The sequence below is a fragment of the Sinocyclocheilus anshuiensis genome, unplaced genomic scaffold, assembly GCF_001515605.1.
Source record: "Sinocyclocheilus anshuiensis isolate Anshui unplaced genomic scaffold, SAMN03320099.WGS_v1.1 scaffold746, whole genome shotgun sequence".
Classification (NCBI taxonomy): Eukaryota; Metazoa; Chordata; class Actinopteri; order Cypriniformes; family Cyprinidae; genus Sinocyclocheilus; species Sinocyclocheilus anshuiensis.
In genome coordinates this window covers 462,868-481,050 of record NW_015544173.1, presented here as the reverse complement: position 1 = coordinate 481,050, position 18,183 = coordinate 462,868, and the positions used below count along the sequence as shown (strand labels likewise).

Genomic DNA, 18,183 nt, shown 5'->3' with positions numbered 1-18,183 from the left:
TTGCGTTGCACAAATTCAAACATCTGGGTTGTGCTGTTCTGTTGTAAATAAATCTTAACCAATGATTTCTCATTGCATCTACTTTCGGAAGGCCAAATAAAGTGCTTTTGCTTTTGCACAGAAACACACAGCGTCTCCCTGACATGGCTGCATCAACACTATTGCGGTTCCTGAAACCACGCCTTCTTTCTTTGCATGAGCATTTGGGCGGCATTATGCAAATATTTCCACATCGTGACGTTGAGATGTGGGGGCATGTTTGAAAGAGGCGTTTTAGCTTGGTCTGGATAAGCCATCTCTTTTAGATAGAATAAATCATTTTGTGGGAGACTTTGAGCTTTGTAACTCTGTAGATATTATGCATGCACAAATAGCTACATAACACACTAAAGAAAAGGACAAATAGAAATTGCATCATATGACCCCTTTAAATTAAAGAAATAACTATTGGTTGATTGGTTAATTGATGCGAGGACAAAGTTTGAGCGTTCACGCCTGAGGGAGCAGCTCCAATTCACAAAGCGAACATATTTGAGAGCGCACGTCCAGTTTTGTGCGAGAGCGAAGGAAATCCGGCTAGGAGTGGAGAGCTTCTTGCTCGCGCATTACATGGATGCCAATCGCGTTACAATAATGCGCTTTCGACATTTGTCATTAAAATAACACCGAACGCCTAAAATAAGTATAAAGAAGAGAAGCAGTGTCTAAAGGTGGCGTGTGCTTGTTACTTTCTTGGATCAGCGCCTCTTTCTTGTGACGTGCAGGAGGAAATGCATCATCTCTTTTGACTCGCTCTCTGCGCTCGATTTAAAACCAAAAGACACCACTGCGCTCTTTACTCACGTTCATTCATCTATTTCTTCTTTAGACATCAACCCACTGAAGCTCTGTGCAGACTGGGATTATGGCTCAATGGATGCAATATACAATATTTCTGACTGCTGTTTTGCGTGTGTGGTCATCTGCTGAGACGAGCAGAAGACGAGAGTTCACAGAGGCACAGGTAACAAAAACGTGATTTACTGTAAACGTACTTTTTATGTTACTTTTTAGGTTTTGCCATGAAATACTTAAAAGTATCAATAAACTAACCTGAGAGTTTTAATGTTAGGTTACATGAAGCCCGATCCATCAAACAGCCAGAAGACAACGCTAAAAATAATAGGCTCAAGAATACCAAACCCAAGAATTCTGAATTAATTTTAAGATTACGGGAAGTTAAAAGAATATCGAGACAGTCATAATAATGTTATGTTAGTCTGACCAGCGATCTTGGAGCAAACATCAGAATTATGTCGACATGCTGTGGTTACTGGTCAGTGCCTTATATATATATTTTATAATAATAAGGGTCAAGCGTCGGAGTTTTTGTTCTATGAATGTATTAGTCCTATTTATTAATACATTAAAAATGTAATGCATACAATGCTTTGTTGATTATGTATGAATTACATTGCATTGCACAATATATGATGATCATTTTATAATAGACATGTCTTAATTAACTTAATTCGTTATATTTTTGGAAAACTTTTTGGAAACTTGCTTAACCAACTACTATTACAAAAATATAATATTGGAAGTTTAGTTTGGAGGGCAGAATTCAGGAGGAAAATGTAAAAGAAAAAAAGCCTAAAGAAAACAAATATTTCTTTAATTGGACTTTTGACTCAACCTTTAGGTAGTTATCATAACACTGATATTGCATTTGTCATGTCATTTTTTTTTACATTTTAGAATTTAATATTTAACAACAGGATTATTGGGATAATTAATTACACTGTATGTATACCCACTTCACATTTAATAGATGTACCTGAGGCGGTTTGGATATCTAAATACTCCACTGAACCCAGAAGCTCAAAGAGATTCCAGTGAGCGGGCTATGAAAGTGGCTCTCAGGTAAAACAGTCACAGTGAATGTAGTCTATGTATAGACATTTCTGTTTATTTCCTTTAATAACACATTGGCTCCTGCATCATCTTCCCCCCATATTAATACTTGATAATGCTACAGTTTCTTAAGTTAATATTTTTGTGACTTTTAATCAAAGTTCTTGAGGAATATACATTGTAAACTCTGTTGTTTCTACTATTGTGAGCTTCTGAACTGTCATATTCGTAAAAGTCTCTTTCAGAGGGTGTCAGGGCTGCCAGTCACTGGAAATCTTGACAGAGCTACTCTTCTTAAAATGAGGCAGCCGCGGTGTGGTGTTGAGGACCCCTTCAACCAAAAGTCTTTAAAATACAGGCGATTTGGTGGTGAGCATCTACTTCCTGATTGTTTAATAATAATACAGTCAACCTTCTCAAACAGATTTGGTAACATTTTCTCTGATGTCTATTATAATGAAGATTGTTCTTAATGTATTGCCATTCATGTGCAATGCCTTATAAAAAAGAAAAACCTAATAATATGTAGTATTGTCATGGCAAGCTAAGGAGAGAGCTGAGGATCTATTTGCAGCAAAAAAATAAAAAATAAAATTTAGAATCATTGCCAAAAATACACTGAACGACAAACACAAACTGAAACAGCTATAATCCACAATGCATAGACAAGGACCAACATAAGTGAACTGAAAACACAGGCTTAAATACACAGAGAAGGTGAAGAAATAAACAACGGACAGGTGAGCGTAAACGGTGAGTAACTATGGAAGAAACTGAGGAAACAGGAATTGAACACAGGAACAAAAACCAAAACAGAATAGATAAAGTAAAATCTTCTTTTTTAGAAGAAAGTCTTATTTTGAACAACACTATAGTATCATGAATGGGCTATGTGACACATTTACTGTATTTATTGGAATATCAACAAAACCATTGTTTCTTATGTAAAAAGGTTGCCAGTGAACTTGAAAAAGCTAACATTGAAATCCAGGCCGTTCACAGGCATTGAGTGTGACCCAAACTAAGAAAAAGGGCATAAAGCCCCCCAACCTCTGTCCCCCACTGCCACAAACCCCACTTTAGTTTGATAGAAATTTGACATTGAAATGTGTAAATCTTGAATGTCGTTATTGCAAAAGATCATGCTGATAAATTATCAATATCACAGGAGTGTGATATAACTCTATACCAGCACAGCTCTGATTCAGTTTTTATATAATTTGATATTGCTTTTATACAATAAGGAAAAACCAAGAAGTATCTCAAAAAACTCTCTTGTGTGTGAAAATACTTTATTTAAAAACCAAGGATTCAAATCTGCCATTGATAGTTTAACACAACAACAGTATTTTGAAAATTATAGTGGATTTTCTCCTCACTGGGAGAAATGCTGCCTCTCTGGAAGCGGAGTAATACAAACTGTGAATAGTCCAACTACTGATACTAATGAAATATCAGCACTCCTGGAAGGCCTCTCAGCTAGTCAGATTTGAGGACCTGAACTAACTGTTGTATATAATATATTATATATTGCGGGGCAGTCATGGCCTAATGGTTAGAGAGTCGAACTTGTAACCCAAAGGTCGCGGATTCGAGTCTCCGTACCAGCAGGTATTGTAGGTGGGTACTGCGTTCTCTTCCACCCTCAATGCCACAACTGAGGCAAGTCTCTTGAGCAAGGCTCTGAACCCCCAACTGCTCCCCGGGTGCCGCAGCAAAAATGGCTGCCCACTGTGTGTTCACGGTGTATGTGTGTGTGTTCACTACTCACTGCTGTGTGTGTGCACTTGGAAGGGTTAAATGCAGAGCACAAATGGGACACCATACTTGGCTACACGTCACTTTCACTTATATACAACAGTTAGTTCATTAATACATTATAAAATGTAGCTGTTGTTACAATTATTTGATGAAAGGAATTATGTGTGCATTATAATGCCTTAAGAATACCCTTATGATTTATTATAAATACAGGTTTCATAGAAAGTCTCACTAAAATGTATTTAAAATACTGTGAAAAGCAGTTTAATTCAAATGCATGTTGAGTTTTAACCCTTAAAGAACTGTTATGGGCTATGACCTTCTCTGTATTAGCTCAAAAAAAAAAAAATAATATTTACAAGTTCTTGACTGTACATCCAGAATACTTACTTTCATTTTCTTTCAATTAGCTATGACAAACTGGTATAAGATAAGAACCATAATTGTCAATATGTGTGAGGTACACACATTGGACATAAACAAGTAACCAAGTAAATAAGTTTGCTCTTTATATGGAGAAAACAGCTGTTTGGATTTTTAGTTTGTCTTTCTTATTTCGTAGGATTTTGGCGAAAGAAAAACTTAACATATTACATTTACAACTACACACCAGACATGGGGAAAACTGCAACACAGACAGCCATACGCTCAGCATTTAAATACTGGAGTGATGTCACCCCACTCAGCTTTAAAGAGATTAACTATGGACCTGCTGATATTCAAATCTCATTTCACAAGAGAGATGGCTGTCCTTCACCTTTTGATGGTCCTGGTAAGTAAATCTCTCCAAATTAATTATATTATTTATTATAATATTAAAAGTTATACAATACAGAACGCATGTATTTATTTTACTCCTGTCATTTTACACATTAATAAGATCGAATGTTATATGGTACGTTATTATTCTCGTAAACCAAGACCTGGCAAACTGTAAACTCAGGGACACACCAGCTTTATGTACTGTTGCTTTACAATGCAGAACAATAATATTTTCTTAGGCCATGTTCTTGCACACGCTGAAGCCCCTCCATCAGGAATAGTTCACTTTGATGAAGATGAATTCTGGACCGAAGGGAAGTATTATGGTTCCAATCTGCGTATTGTTGCGGGTCATGAGATCGGGCATGCTCTTGGCTTGGGGCATTCTCAGTACAGCAGTGCTCTTATGGCAGCACACTACACTGGTTACCAAGCCAATTTTAGACTGCACATTGATGATATCAGAGGAATCCAAGCCATATATGGTAAGATAATCCAAACAAATAACTGAATATTTGCCATATATTTTAATATTTGTAAATAACTGCCTATGTTAATTACTCTTATGAATTCAGGTAAAAGGATCTCTAGTACAACCACTGCTGATGATATCTATGCCATGACATATCCCACTACCATGGCCCCATTCCCCAGGGGTGATATGCTAGATCCATGCACTGCTAAACTTGATGCTATAATGCTGGGTGAGAAAACCATGTATAGCAGTGCACATGACTCATTCAATTTAAACAAATACAGTAGATTTGCTTGTTCAGTGACTAATAATATCATGTAACATGTTCTAGAAAATATTATAAAATGTTATTTATTTATTTATTTAATTTTGTGTTAGGTCCATCACGTAAGACGTATGCTTTTAGTGGGGATTATGTGTGGACAATTACAGATATGGGCCATAAGTCTCCAGTAAAAATAAGTTTGCTATGGAAGGGGCTACCAGGAAACCTGAATGCAGCTGTATATTCCCCAAGAACCAACAAGACATACTTCTTTAAAGGTAGATTATTGTTCTCTGCACATAAAAGTGTTTTTATGCATTTTAAACTGCATTTTAGCCAATAATTAATGTAATACAAGAGAAGCTGTTTACTCACAAAAGTTTAAAACTTGAGAGAGAGTCGACTAGGATGTAGCAGGGGGTGTGGACTATCAAAATACTGATAGTTGATTCCAAGCTACGGTGCAATCAATACATTGATATTGATGGTATTTTTGATGATTAAATACTATTAGATAAAAAAGCATGTTTGACAGGCAGTAGAAGTCAGTTTGTTGTAATCTATGATAAAGTTGAAAAGGGCTATGTTGTGGTCAGAGCTGGTACTAAGTCAAACATGTGGCCTGGGAACAGACTGGATCAGGCTCACTCTGGTAACCTGGTGATGAGACAGTGAAACAGAAAGACACTAATATAAGCATAGACTCCCTTCACTTTTCCCCTTCACAAGATACTGGAGATGCCCTTGGCGATGGCTAGAGTCCAGAAAGGACCAAACAGTGCATGCCAGACCATCCTCTAAAAGCAACATTGGAGGAGGAGGGGCATTTTCTTCACCAGTCCCTGGGGAAACCGAAGGAGGAGTGAATGGCTTAAGTCATAAGACATGAAATGTGGGATTGATCGTGTACTGCGGGGGAAGACCTGACCTCCTGGATGGTATTGAGGGGTTTCTGAATGCCAGGCATCTGCATGGATCTCACTCTCACTTCTGTGACAGTAGGTTCTCAAGAAGCTGGAGATTTCTTGGATTGTGTGCTCTGTGTGCTCTGTTTGTTCATTGGTCTGGGGATAATAACCAGAGGAGAGGCTGATGGAAATCCCCAGGAGGGGGAAGAAGGAGCACACGACTCAAGAAATAAACTGTGATTTGTCACATTGTCTTCTGGCAGGCCAGAGGTGCTGAACAGATGATAGAACAGGGCCTCTGCCATCTCCAGTCCCGTGGGAAGCCTCTTGAGGTGAATCAAATGGCAGGCCATATAAATCTCATCCACTGCCACCAGAATGCAGGTGTTGTGGTTTAGATCGAGCGGAGATTGGTTACAAAGTCCATGCCAATGTGGGACAAGGAGAGACTGGAATTTTCAAGATGGGAGAATCTTTGGATGCCACACATGTTCACATGTTCACTTCAGCAGTCAGATTTTGCCAGCAGTAGTTTCTCCTAACCAGCTCCAAATGGATTCAGGGATATAAGTGCGGCCCAAAGGACAAGCAGGAAGAGTGGAATCATGAGGTCAATATCCCATTGGATGGGGCTGTTGAAAATGGAGGATGGGAGAATGAATATGATGAGGTCAACTTTGGGAAGATTAGCAGCATGCAGTTGGAAGAGGGCATCAGCTTTGGTGTTTTTGGAAACTATGTCTACATGTCACAGTGTAGTGAAATCAAGTGAAAAAGAGTGCCCTCCGTTCCTGGTGGGAATGTAGACACTTGGTAGAGTGGAGTTACTCCAGATTGCATTGGTCATGATGACTTGGAAGGGTAGCTGGGATCCCTCTAGTGTGTGTTCAGTTAAAATCAATAACAGTGTGAATTTCATCACACTCATAGCTCAGGGGTGCGTTTCCCAAAAGCATTGTTAGCCAACTATGTTCGCAAGTTCCGTCGTTACCAACATAGTTCAACGATTCGGTGTTTTCCGAAACCATAGTTCAAACGAACATTCGCAAACAGCGTCACAAACTTACGTGTTAGGAACTACAGCTCTCGACCTGTGGTTAGAAGCATAGTTTCTTGTTAGTAAGACATATGGACTTAAATAAATTATGCTTTTGGGCACAATAAGCAAGCTAACATGCAGTACAGTCTATATCTTCCATTCAATTTAAATATATTTTTTATACATTATACATTTTAATCTATGTATTTTTGCGCGTCCTCAATAAGCGCCGTTTTTGAAGAGTGCGCATGTGCATAAATGCCTAAGGGAACCCCAGAGTATGGCGTAAGAGGAAACCCACGATGAATCAAACATCAAATAAAGCAAAATGACAGGCAACAATACATAGTAAATTAGTCATCAGGTGCCATGTTCAATACAGCAGCATCTCAGAAATCTAAAAATAATTAATTAGCAGAAGTTATTACTCCACCACATGTGTGATGTCATTAAAAACGGCGCTAAATTGTTGAACTAATGTGGTTCAAACGACGGATATGCGACCGTGTTCGGGAAACAGTCGTGATTGGCTAGTTAGTTTCCACAACAATGCATCGTACTATGGTGGTTAATCAGTGAGTTACCTCGTTGTATGGGAAACGCACCCCAGTTCGGTTCTACAAAAGGCAGCAATGTCATTAGTCAGCTGTAGTTAGCTTACTGTTGATTCAGTTGATTCAATGTTGCAAGATGTGATTCAGCTGCATTGCAGCTCCACAGACGACAATAGTTAAGTTTGATTCAATTCCAAGTTATTGTTCCTATCCAATGGTGTCAGTGTGGTCATATTGATAGATTTTCTAATCTAATGTGACTTTCAGACCCCAACTAAGGAAACCAGAAGGCAACAGTGGCAAGGAACCCAAACTCCATTGTGTAACAGAATGGAGAAAGAAACCTTGGGAGAAACCAGGCTCAGTTGGGGGATTAGTTCTCCTTTGGCATAAGCAAACAAACATGGTAATATGAGTTGTAGTCTGTTAAACACATTGAAATATGAAGGTAGAGCTGCCACTTTAGCCAGTAGTCAATGACTGGCTTATCAGTGGCCTTAAGCGAAATGAACATCCTTCTGGAAAAAACGGTCCCAGCTGGACCTGGCATGGTTCTTGGTATGGATCTGTGCCAAGGGCTTGTTTGTGAGGTCTCCACTGACCGCGAAGGGCTGTGTTGAGGCTGTTTCTGGGTGCAGGTCCACCATATGGTCTGGATACTGATATGGACCCGATCTGGCTGGCTATGGTATCCTCGGGATAAGGATGAAACAGAGAGTAATATAAGTGCAGGTGCCATTCTTAACAAGTACATCGGATGTTATGGGAGGTTAAGTTTTATGCATTGGATACTGAGCATATGTCGTCATTTGGAGATATTTTTAAGATGGAAAAATGCAGATTTACAAATGTACTTAACTGAAATCTAAAAAAATCTCTTCTCTTCTACCCACCTGCTCCTCTTTCTCAGGTGAAAAAGTCTGGAGGTTTACAAATTACCGCCTTGACTATCGATATCCCAAACCACTAAAAAGAATCCCTGCCAATACTGACGCTGCTTTGTATTATGAGAAGAACAAGAACATTTTCTTCTTTAAGGTATAGTGAGATTTAATATTACTGTACGCAACATATGCTTAAGAGAAATAAAATCAAGAAAAAAATCATGAAAAATTCTTGAGCCCTCATGTCTGTAGAAAGTTCTGTCTATATAAACAAACATTTCTGTTGATACATATTTACCATTTTCTAGTTAAGTAAGTGGTTCTCAGCTACAGTTGTGGGGACCCACAGCACTACACAACTTTTGCCTCTCTTATTTACACATCTGATTAAAATCATCAGCTTCTTACTAAAGAGCTGCATGAACCAAACTTATACTGTGTCAGAAAACGTGTACTACTTCACTACTCCTTATACTGTGTACTCCTTCACTAATCCCTATGTTGAAGTAAATGAAGTGAGCAAATGTGTTAAAGAGCTGGAGCTGTATTTTCATTCAGATGTATATGCGCTCAGATATAACAATGTGCCCACAGCACCCTCAGATGACTGTTAATAGAATGACTAAATTACCTACAGATGATTGGCAAATATTTTTAAATCATATACCAAATTAAAATTTGTTCTGCATACAAGTATTGGGAGTAAAAAACAAAACAAAAGTAAATTCAGTGAATTAGAAAATGCTTGGAATTTTGGCTGATGCCTAAAAATAAACTTTTCATAGAATTTCATTTATTTTGTTTTAAAATTTACCTTTATAATTATATTTTAGGATGTTTTTAACCAAGTAATGATTTGTTAAAAAAATAAAAATAAAAACAAATAAATAAAAACAAAACAAAATCTAGAGCCACTGAGAATTAATTTTAGCAAAGCTAAAAACTGCATCTCTCATTCAAACTCGCTCTCACTCACAATCTCTCTTTCTAGCTCATAAATTATGGTAGTGGTTCTCAATCCCGGTCCTGTTACCCTACCGCTTTGCACATTTTGTATACATCTCTTATCTGACACACTAAACCCCCGTTCACACTGCCAGCGACACACTGCAACAAAGCAACATGATCCCATTCATTTTCATTGGAGAGCTGGTGACTTCCAGTGACACAAGCAACAGTAGGCAACAGAATGTAGGCATGTCATGGGATACGAGTCACACGACAAAGTTTATGCAACTGAGCCACAATTTTTGTGAGCAACAACCAATAGGAGTGAAGACTATGTCAGTGGTGCTCATATGTTACTGTCTCAAGTTCAAGCATGACAGGACAGAGTTCAGAGTGATTTCACTGTTTTATAAGATTTTACTGTAATCACATACATCAATATAATAAAATGATGTGTGGAAAAGAAACTGTCGGCAGTCTTAGTGAGTTTGATTTATACATTGATAATTTGTGTTGTTAATTATATGATGCAGTGAGCAGTTTAGCACTGCTGCAGTTCATATTACAGTTTTACATGCATAATGTTGATTATTAGGAACAAGAAAATGTATTATTTGTCAAATTTGAATGATGTATTAGTAATTTTTGGCAGCACGAGAATTTATTGATTGATTTGTTAATCTGGTTAATGGTTTAATGCACTGAGCACTGCTGTAGTTTATATTACAACACCATTCAACAGTAGAATGTTACTTTTAATTCTGAGTCTAATTAAAAGGATCCTAAAAGAACACAGCTGTGGGTGGTCTATAGTTGCAAACTATCTGGGTCTTCGAATCCACCAAGGGAAGACAAAGTGTGGTGGTAACCAAATGCATGCTTGCACTGCGACAGGCAGTTCAGACAAGGGGGAATCATAGCCAAGTTGAGCACCACAGTGCTACTGTCCCCATCTCTGCAGCAGGACAGGAGGAGGAAGGTCAGTAGTCTTCCCATCAGAATCTGCACCAGCAGCAAGTCAGCCCACAGCAAGAGCATCCCCACAAAACATCAAGTAGGAACCCTTCAAGATAATCACCAGTCAAGCACACACAGAAGCCTGTGGAACCAGATAAATACACGTCTCAAACACCTGAGACAAGCAGAACGAATCAGGAAATGCATACAGCAGAGGAAGAAAGCAAGTGCTAGCTTCCTCCAGGATCCCTTTAAGTGTGTTCTTGGATTGCTGGAGGAAAAAAGGTCTGGGACACTGCAGGCAACTGAGCTGGAGTTGGAAGAATACTGCAAAGAACTATAGAGCTGCATCAGCACCTGGGCAAAATGGCAAACCCTACAGGGTTTTCAAGAACTTCCCCAGGCTCCTGGAAAACCCAATCCATCCCACCCACATGAAGCATTGCGTCACCACCTTTATTCCAAAGGAAAAAGACTCCTGCAGCATCAGCCAATTCAGATGCATCATAAATGTTGAAGGGAAGAACTTCTTCTCTATGGTGGCAAAATGCATCACCACCTACGTCTTAGTTAACAACTACACTGATAGCAGCTGTCAAAAGGCAGGCGTGACTGGGTTTTCTTGCGGTGTGGAACACTCTGCCATGATCTGGAAACAAATACAGACAGCCAAACGCAACAAATCAGACCTCCACATAATTTGGCTGGATCTTGCAAATGCCTACGAGTCTGTTCCCCACCATCTAATTTTCTTCACGCTGAACTTCTTCCACATACCGTCAAGTATCCAGAATTTAGTAGCAAACTACTTCAACAACTTTTATGTCTGCTACACAACCCAGGATACCTCGTTGGCATCAGCTACAAAAAGGCATAGCGATGGGTTGTTTGAGCTCTCCCATCCTTTTCACTCTAGCCTTTGAGATCATCCTAATAGGAGGAAGACAGATGGTTTGCAGAGTTATATTGCAGTCAGGCCAGCGGCTTCCAGCCATACAGAGCTACATGGATGTAGTCAGCACACTTTTTTATAGGCAGCATGAAACAACAGGCTACTGTGGAGGCTCGATGAGGATGAAGATAAAACCTGCCAAGTCTCGCAGCCTATCAATCCGGAAAGGAGTGAGAAATGACAACATCTTCTCAGTCAATGGTCAGAGAATCCCACTGTTGGCAGAACAACCTGTATAAAGTCTTGGGAAGTTCTATACTGCTGAGCTATCTGACAAGCACATGGCCATCTCTGTGATGTCTCATCTGACAGGTGAGTTGAGCAAAATCGACCAAAGCTTTCTCCCAGGAAAGTTTAAGGTTTGGTGTTACCAGTTCGCCCTTGAAATTGTGATATCACCTTGACAGCAGTTGAGAAGATGGACTGCAAAGCCAACAGCTACATCAGTAAATGGCCTTCCCAACGCTGTTTACAGCTGCCCCTGAAATCCATCTGCCTGGGCTACAAGCAGGAGAAGGTAAGGCACTTGTTTAAGCTAAGAGACTCAAGGTTCTCTTAAGAGACTCTAACTTCAAGGTTCACGTCTGCTCTGGACAAAAGTGGAATAGGTAGTAGATCAGGCCATCAACCAGCTAAAACCTCAGGAGATCGTTGGGTGGCTGCAGACAGGCAGGGCCAGCCTTGGGTGGGGATCGGCTGTGCTCCAAATACACAAAAAAGGTGAAACTTGGTGATTTCAGAAGTCTTTAAGATGGAGGAGACCTACAAGATCAAAGCAGTGAGTCAGGAATGCCAGGGCAGTTGGACAACCTGGGCGGCAGTCGTAGACAGGACAAACATTTGTGGTATGGTTTGGAGGAGTCCAGCCAAATTTGTAACTCCAAGAACCCAAGTTTGCAGCACATATTATCTGCCTGCAAAGCATCATTGACTCAAGGCCAATGGCACCAAAACCAGCTTTTTTTTTGTGCAAGCTGGCCAAAATCTTGGAGGTACGCAGACTGGAGGCAAACAGGGCTAGTCTGGCAACACCACAGCAGCTGGTCCAGTTTGTCAGGCAAGGAGGTATGGCCCACAGTAGCAAAACAAGGTCATGGTCCCTCCTCTCACCCCGAGGTAAGTGGAGCATGAGTGTTGACCTTGAATGCCAGCTGATGTTCCCTCATGAGATCACCATAACCTCCCTTCGGCCAGACATTGTGCTCTGGTCCACTTCTACTATGCTCGTCATCTTAGCAGAACTGACTGTGCTATGGGAGTAAGGAATGGAGGCTGCCTTTGAGAGGAATATGAAAGGTATGTAGCACTATCAGCTGCATGCTCACAAGCTGGGTAGATGGCATTAACATTTCCGGAAGAAGTTTGGTGCAGGGACTTCACTGGAGCATCCATCCTGTTTCATGAAATGCCTTGTCCAAACTGAAGAAGGCCCTCAAAGATCTGGCAGAGGAGGCAGAACAGGGGAGCTTTTGGCTCTAGCTCCAGATGAAAGACAAGATGTGGGCAAAAATTGATCTTAGGGCCTTTTTGCAGGGCACAGTAGAGAGACGTCCCTGCCGCTGCTCCACCACCTCAAGATGTTTCAGGATTAAAGGAGTAAAACATCAGTGAAACACTACGCACCTGCACATTTATGGTTATAAACTGATGCATAATATGTCTGAGCATGACATCACCGTTTTCACAAATTTGCATTTCTGTAGTTTACATGGAGATGATAATGGTACTGTTTTCAAAATCTTGCACTTTGAAACCAGTTTTCTAAAGTTTTCAGGCCCCCAAAACACCACTGTCATGTAAATGAACAGCCAAAATGCATACAAATTTTTCATGGTATGTGTAGTTGAAAATGATGTTTAAATGTACCCTCAGCTAGTTCATGGAACTCTATCCTAATAAACTGATGATCTGAATCAGCTGTGCTAGGTAAGAGAGACATACAAAATATGCAGAGCAGTGGGGTACCAGGACCAAAATTGAGAACCACTGAATTATCGTAAATAGTTCTTTGGCGATTGTACATCAGATGTACGCTCTAAATCCTTAATCAGATTTTGATCAACTACAAAATGCCCAACATTTGATATACAGTAATGCACTATATAGAAAGAGATTTCAGACACAGCTTTGATTTGTCAGATAAGGGAGACATACAAAATGCATGGTTGCTTTGGGCCACCAGGACAGAAGTTGAGAACCACTGTATTAAAGGGGTCATGAAATGCTTTTTTTTTTTCAATTATAATGTTTCCTGGTGTGTATGCTGTGAGACTTTACTGTAAACACCCACTGCTATGACTGGCTAACATCAATGGATATGAAATAAGCATCACATGTGGATTGCTCTCGAAAACTTACTGCATTTTTATTAGAACGTCCACTGATTAGTTAATACTAATGGTGAAGTGTTGATTGTAGCATTAGATTTAGAACTACTCCCGTTGCTCAAAGGTTGTAGCACTGCACTGTAGCCGAATGCAGTCATGTACATGATGCAGTAATTTCCTTATTGCAATGTGATTTCTGCTGTCTCACAAAAACTTTCATCATAACTAACACAGTGAAAACACAATGTAAATGAGAGTCTCTTTGTCAAAGGCAGTGTAAACTGTGTAATTTATTGTAATAGTTTAATAATATTATGAGTTTTGATGAAAATGCAGAAATCAAGTGACTGATAGACTCTCGCTGATCTTGAACTGACTGCTTTATCGATTATAAAGAGAATGCTCTTTATGTATGAGCTTGGTTTCTGTATATAAAATTACCACAGTATAGATAACAGATGCTACTAACAGCGTGAAGTTGATGGTTTAATCACTGGTTTGATTCACTAATGCATAAATAGCAAACCAAACCACAAAACCAAATTTGCGAGAAAAGAACATCTGTACATGAGCCCTTACACAGATCACAGGTTATGATGGTCATGAAATGGAATTTCAGTTTTTTATATTATGATTACATTCTCAAGGTTAGTTTATAAAGTTTTGCACCAAAAAGGTCTTTATTTACCTAACAGCAGTATTGTGATTGATGGAAAGACATGAGTTGTTGAGAACATACCTCCTTGATTACATGACAGTGACGTATTTTAAAGGGCGTGTCGATGAGAATTGTGATGTCACAGTTCTCCCAATTTTAAATCTGGGCATTTCAGAAGGGTAGAAAATAATAATTCATATTTTAAAACTGGGGGGATAGTTCTGAGTTTTAAAACTTGCTGTATGTTTTTATTTTAGAGAAACCTCTTACATGCATAAATATAAAGAATATTTTGATTCTCCATTTCGTGACCCCTTTAAACTGAAGTGAATTGATTGACAGTCATTATATAATTTTAATTTAATTAAAAATATATAGTTTTTAATGAAGCGGAACAATGTGAAGTTACACAAATTACACAAAACAGAGTCCTTATATTATTAATTTATCACAGATCAGGCTTTAGAATGAACATTAACAAGTTGGTCAAGTATTTTGACCTTTTTTTTAATTTTTCAGTAAAAGTGTGTTCATTTGGAGCTTGTTTCCATTTGTGACTAGTTTACATAAGAATCCACAATAAAATGTCCTGAACAAAAAAATTATGCCCTAATGACTCGATCAGGCACTTTGAATAAACACTTTTCACTCTCCAGAATCCTTCATAATGTTTGCAGAGACAATATTCTGCGCAATAAGAACTGCACAACATACTTAGCAGGTATCTACATTTATTTTTATTCCAAGTGATCCTGTTTTAGTATCTCTTCCTTTTCTTTTCTTCTTATCTCCTAACTAACATGCGCCAGTGGGCGGGCCAAAGGGATGATGATGAAGAAGTAGGTTTTGTGCAGGAAGTCTTGCGCTGATGTGCTCATCATAAAGACAAGGAAGTCCAAAATGAGTCATTTTGGTAGCTTGGTTTCAATAAAAGCTGTTTTGGATTAACAAGAAAGTGTTGATTTTCTAAAACCTACAGTGTATTTTTATAGTACAATGAACTTGATAAAACTTTTGATCAAACTTTCCTTGATCAAAAGATCAAGGAAAGTTTTATTTTCTAATTCATGACCACTTTAAATCATTGATTTAATTTTTTTCAGGGCTCAGGCTATTGGCAGTGGGATGAAATGGTTTATAATGACCTCAGCATTTATCCCAAACCCATTTCCCGTCTGTTTATTGGCATCCCATCAAATCCTGATGCAGCTTTCACATGGACCAATGGGAAGATGTATTTCTTCAAAGGTGACAAGTACTGGCGCTTAAATGAGCAATTAATTGTTGATTCTGGATACCCACTCAGCAAGCGTGTCCGCTGGATGAGGTGCAACTAATTTGCAACGTTTCCCTTTAAACTCAGTGAACATTTTACGCTACACTATGTAACTTTTTGCCCTCAGCTTCACACTATCCACAGCCAAAGCTACTTATCTCTGTAACACGCATGGGTGAATGGCATGTATATGCAATTTCCAGTAAATTCAATCCCGGCACCTCTAAAATACATATCATTATTGTAGGTATATATATACATATGTGTGTGTGTGTGTGTGTGTGTGTGTGTGAATTCTGCCCAAACCCATTTCCCGTCTGTTTATTGGCATCCCATCAAATCCTGATGCAGCTTTCACATGGACCAATGGGAAGATGTATTTCTTCAAAGGTGACAAGTACTGGCGCTTAAATGAGCAATTAATTGTTGATTCTGGATACCCACTCAGCAAGCGTGTCCGCTGGATGAGGTGCAACTAATTTGCAACGTTTCCCTTTAAACTCAGTGAACATTTTACGCTACACTATGTAACTTTTTGCCCTCAGCTTCACACTATCCACAGCCAAAGCTACTTATCTCTGTAACACGCATGGGTGAATGGCATGTATATGCAATTTCCAGTAAATTCAATCCCGGCACCTCTAAAGTACATATCATTATTGTAGGTATATATATACATATGTGTGTGTGTGTGTGTGTGAATTCTGTTGTACTCCAAAAAATGTGAGTATATGCCATAATTGCATACTCATGCATTTCAAAAGCATTCTGCTGTATAGATATTGGTATGAATATTGAAACTAACAAATTAGCTAATCAGTTGTACTCACTAAAAATTGTACTGTATGTCCAAAAGAAGTGCCTACATTTCACTAAAATAAACAGGGTTGCATCTAACCATTTACATCCAACTGCATTTCGTTTTTTCAGCCTTATGCTAAACTGCTTTAAATTGCTTTTCTTTCACATTAGTCTACACTCTACATACCCCATAATGTCAAAGCAAAAACTGATTTGTGATAACTTTGCAAGTTTATTAACAATTTAAAAAACTGAAATAATTACATTGCATATGTATTGAGACTCTTTAGCTCAGAAGCATTCCCGTTTCTCTGGACCATCGCAAAGATGTTTCTACACTTGAGTCAACTTGAGTTAACCTGTAGCAAATTCAATTGATTATAGACTTGATTTAGAAAGATACACACCTGTCTATATTCTGTCGCATATTCTGCAAAGCTTGTCGCATAATACTAAAAAAAACAAAAAAAATTGCCACCAATGGTGCTTCAACTACAGTAAGTACTGAGTATGGTATGAGGTATGAATACTTATGCAATGTAATTTTTTCAATAATCTATTACTGATAAATTTACAAAGTTATCACAAATCAGTTTTTTGACTTGTCATTATGGGGTATGGAGTGTTAAAAAGTAGTTTAGCATAGGGTTGCAACAAAATGTAAAAAAAAAAAAAAACAATACTTACACAGTGCACTGTATATATATATATATATATATATATATATAAACCAAACTGTTGGGAGATATGCTTTATAAAGACATGTTGTGGCTCTTACAGTATGTTTAAATAATGATTTTAAGTTTGTTCATGTATTCATTTATTTTTCTTGTAAATGTATTCTGTTTTATTTGTATAGTTGTAGTTTCATTTTGAAATTTAATACAACACAACAATTTGTTATGGTTGTCAGTTGCTTGAAGTAAGTATTTTTATATTGTACCTTCTCATTTTAACATTACAAAAGTCCAGTATATTGTGTAAATAAGATTTGGTAGTATTCTTTAAAAGATTGTGATTGTTAAAGAAACAACACAAGGGCCCAGTTTTATTTTGTTACATGTCTGCTGAAATAAAATGTACCAGACTGCAATACAAGCAGGCAACTCAACTTGGATGGATAGTTACTCAACAATCCCAAGTTGCTTATGATTTGTTATGATAAATTCTGATCAATGCAATGAATCTTGTATTACTGGCTAAAAATAATTCATCATAATGTGTTGGGTTAATTTACATAAACAGCCGTACAGCTGTAGCCCCTACCATTCTTCCCATTAGCGACGGCCCTCATTGTATCTCTCTCTGAGCTCAAGTAAAGCCCAACACACTTGAGTTTTCCTTTTCCATACATTTTATAAGGGGAAATTAAAGATTTAATATTTGTTTAATTTTGGGTACCTTCTTTACATTGATCAGCCACAACATTAAAACTAGAGCGATGAGTGAATAACGTTGATTATAGCATTACAATGACACCTGACAAGGGTGGGATATATTAGGCAGCAAGTGAACACCCAGTCAACACGTGAGATCATGCGATGATCACAGTGACATCACACGATCCTCATACTGTGTGAGTAGTATATGAGCTCATTGTGAGTTCAATCGATCCTCATACTGTGATCTTCACGGTGTGAGTAGTATATGAGCTCATTATGAACTCAAACGATCCTCATACTGTGATCCTCACAGTGTGAGTAATAGGTGAGCTCATTGTGAA

The 18,183-nt window shown here is 38.4% G+C and overlaps 1 protein-coding gene across 1 annotated transcript; it reads left to right on the top strand.

Annotated features, from left to right (window-relative positions):
• The first annotated feature begins 719 nt into the window (after window positions 1–719).
• On the top strand, window positions 720–15,872 carry LOC107696043 (matrix metalloproteinase-19-like). The gene is made up of 9 exons (XM_016496188.1): window positions 720–1,003; window positions 1,811–1,902; window positions 2,129–2,262; window positions 4,217–4,426; window positions 4,656–4,901; window positions 4,992–5,120; window positions 5,270–5,434; window positions 8,568–8,695; window positions 15,487–15,872. The coding sequence occupies exons 1-9, from the start codon at window positions 905–907 to the stop codon at window positions 15,718–15,720; spliced, it is 1,437 nt and encodes a 478-aa protein (XP_016351674.1). The 5' UTR covers window positions 720–904; the 3' UTR covers window positions 15,721–15,872.
• Window positions 15,873–18,183: the final 2,311 nt, after the last annotated feature.

Bases quoted from the DNA above. Each gene is read 5' to 3' on its own strand.
- LOC107696043 (XM_016496188.1), top strand. From the start codon at position 905: ATGGCTCAATGGATGCAATATACAATATTTCTGACTGCTGTTTTGCGT. The intron at 1,004-1,810 runs GTAACAAAAACG...CACATTTAATAG, and splicing joins GAGAGTTCACAGAGGCACAG to ATGTACCTGAGGCGGTTTGG. The intron at 8,696-15,486 runs GTATAGTGAGAT...AATTTTTTTCAG, and splicing joins AGAACATTTTCTTCTTTAAG to GGCTCAGGCTATTGGCAGTG.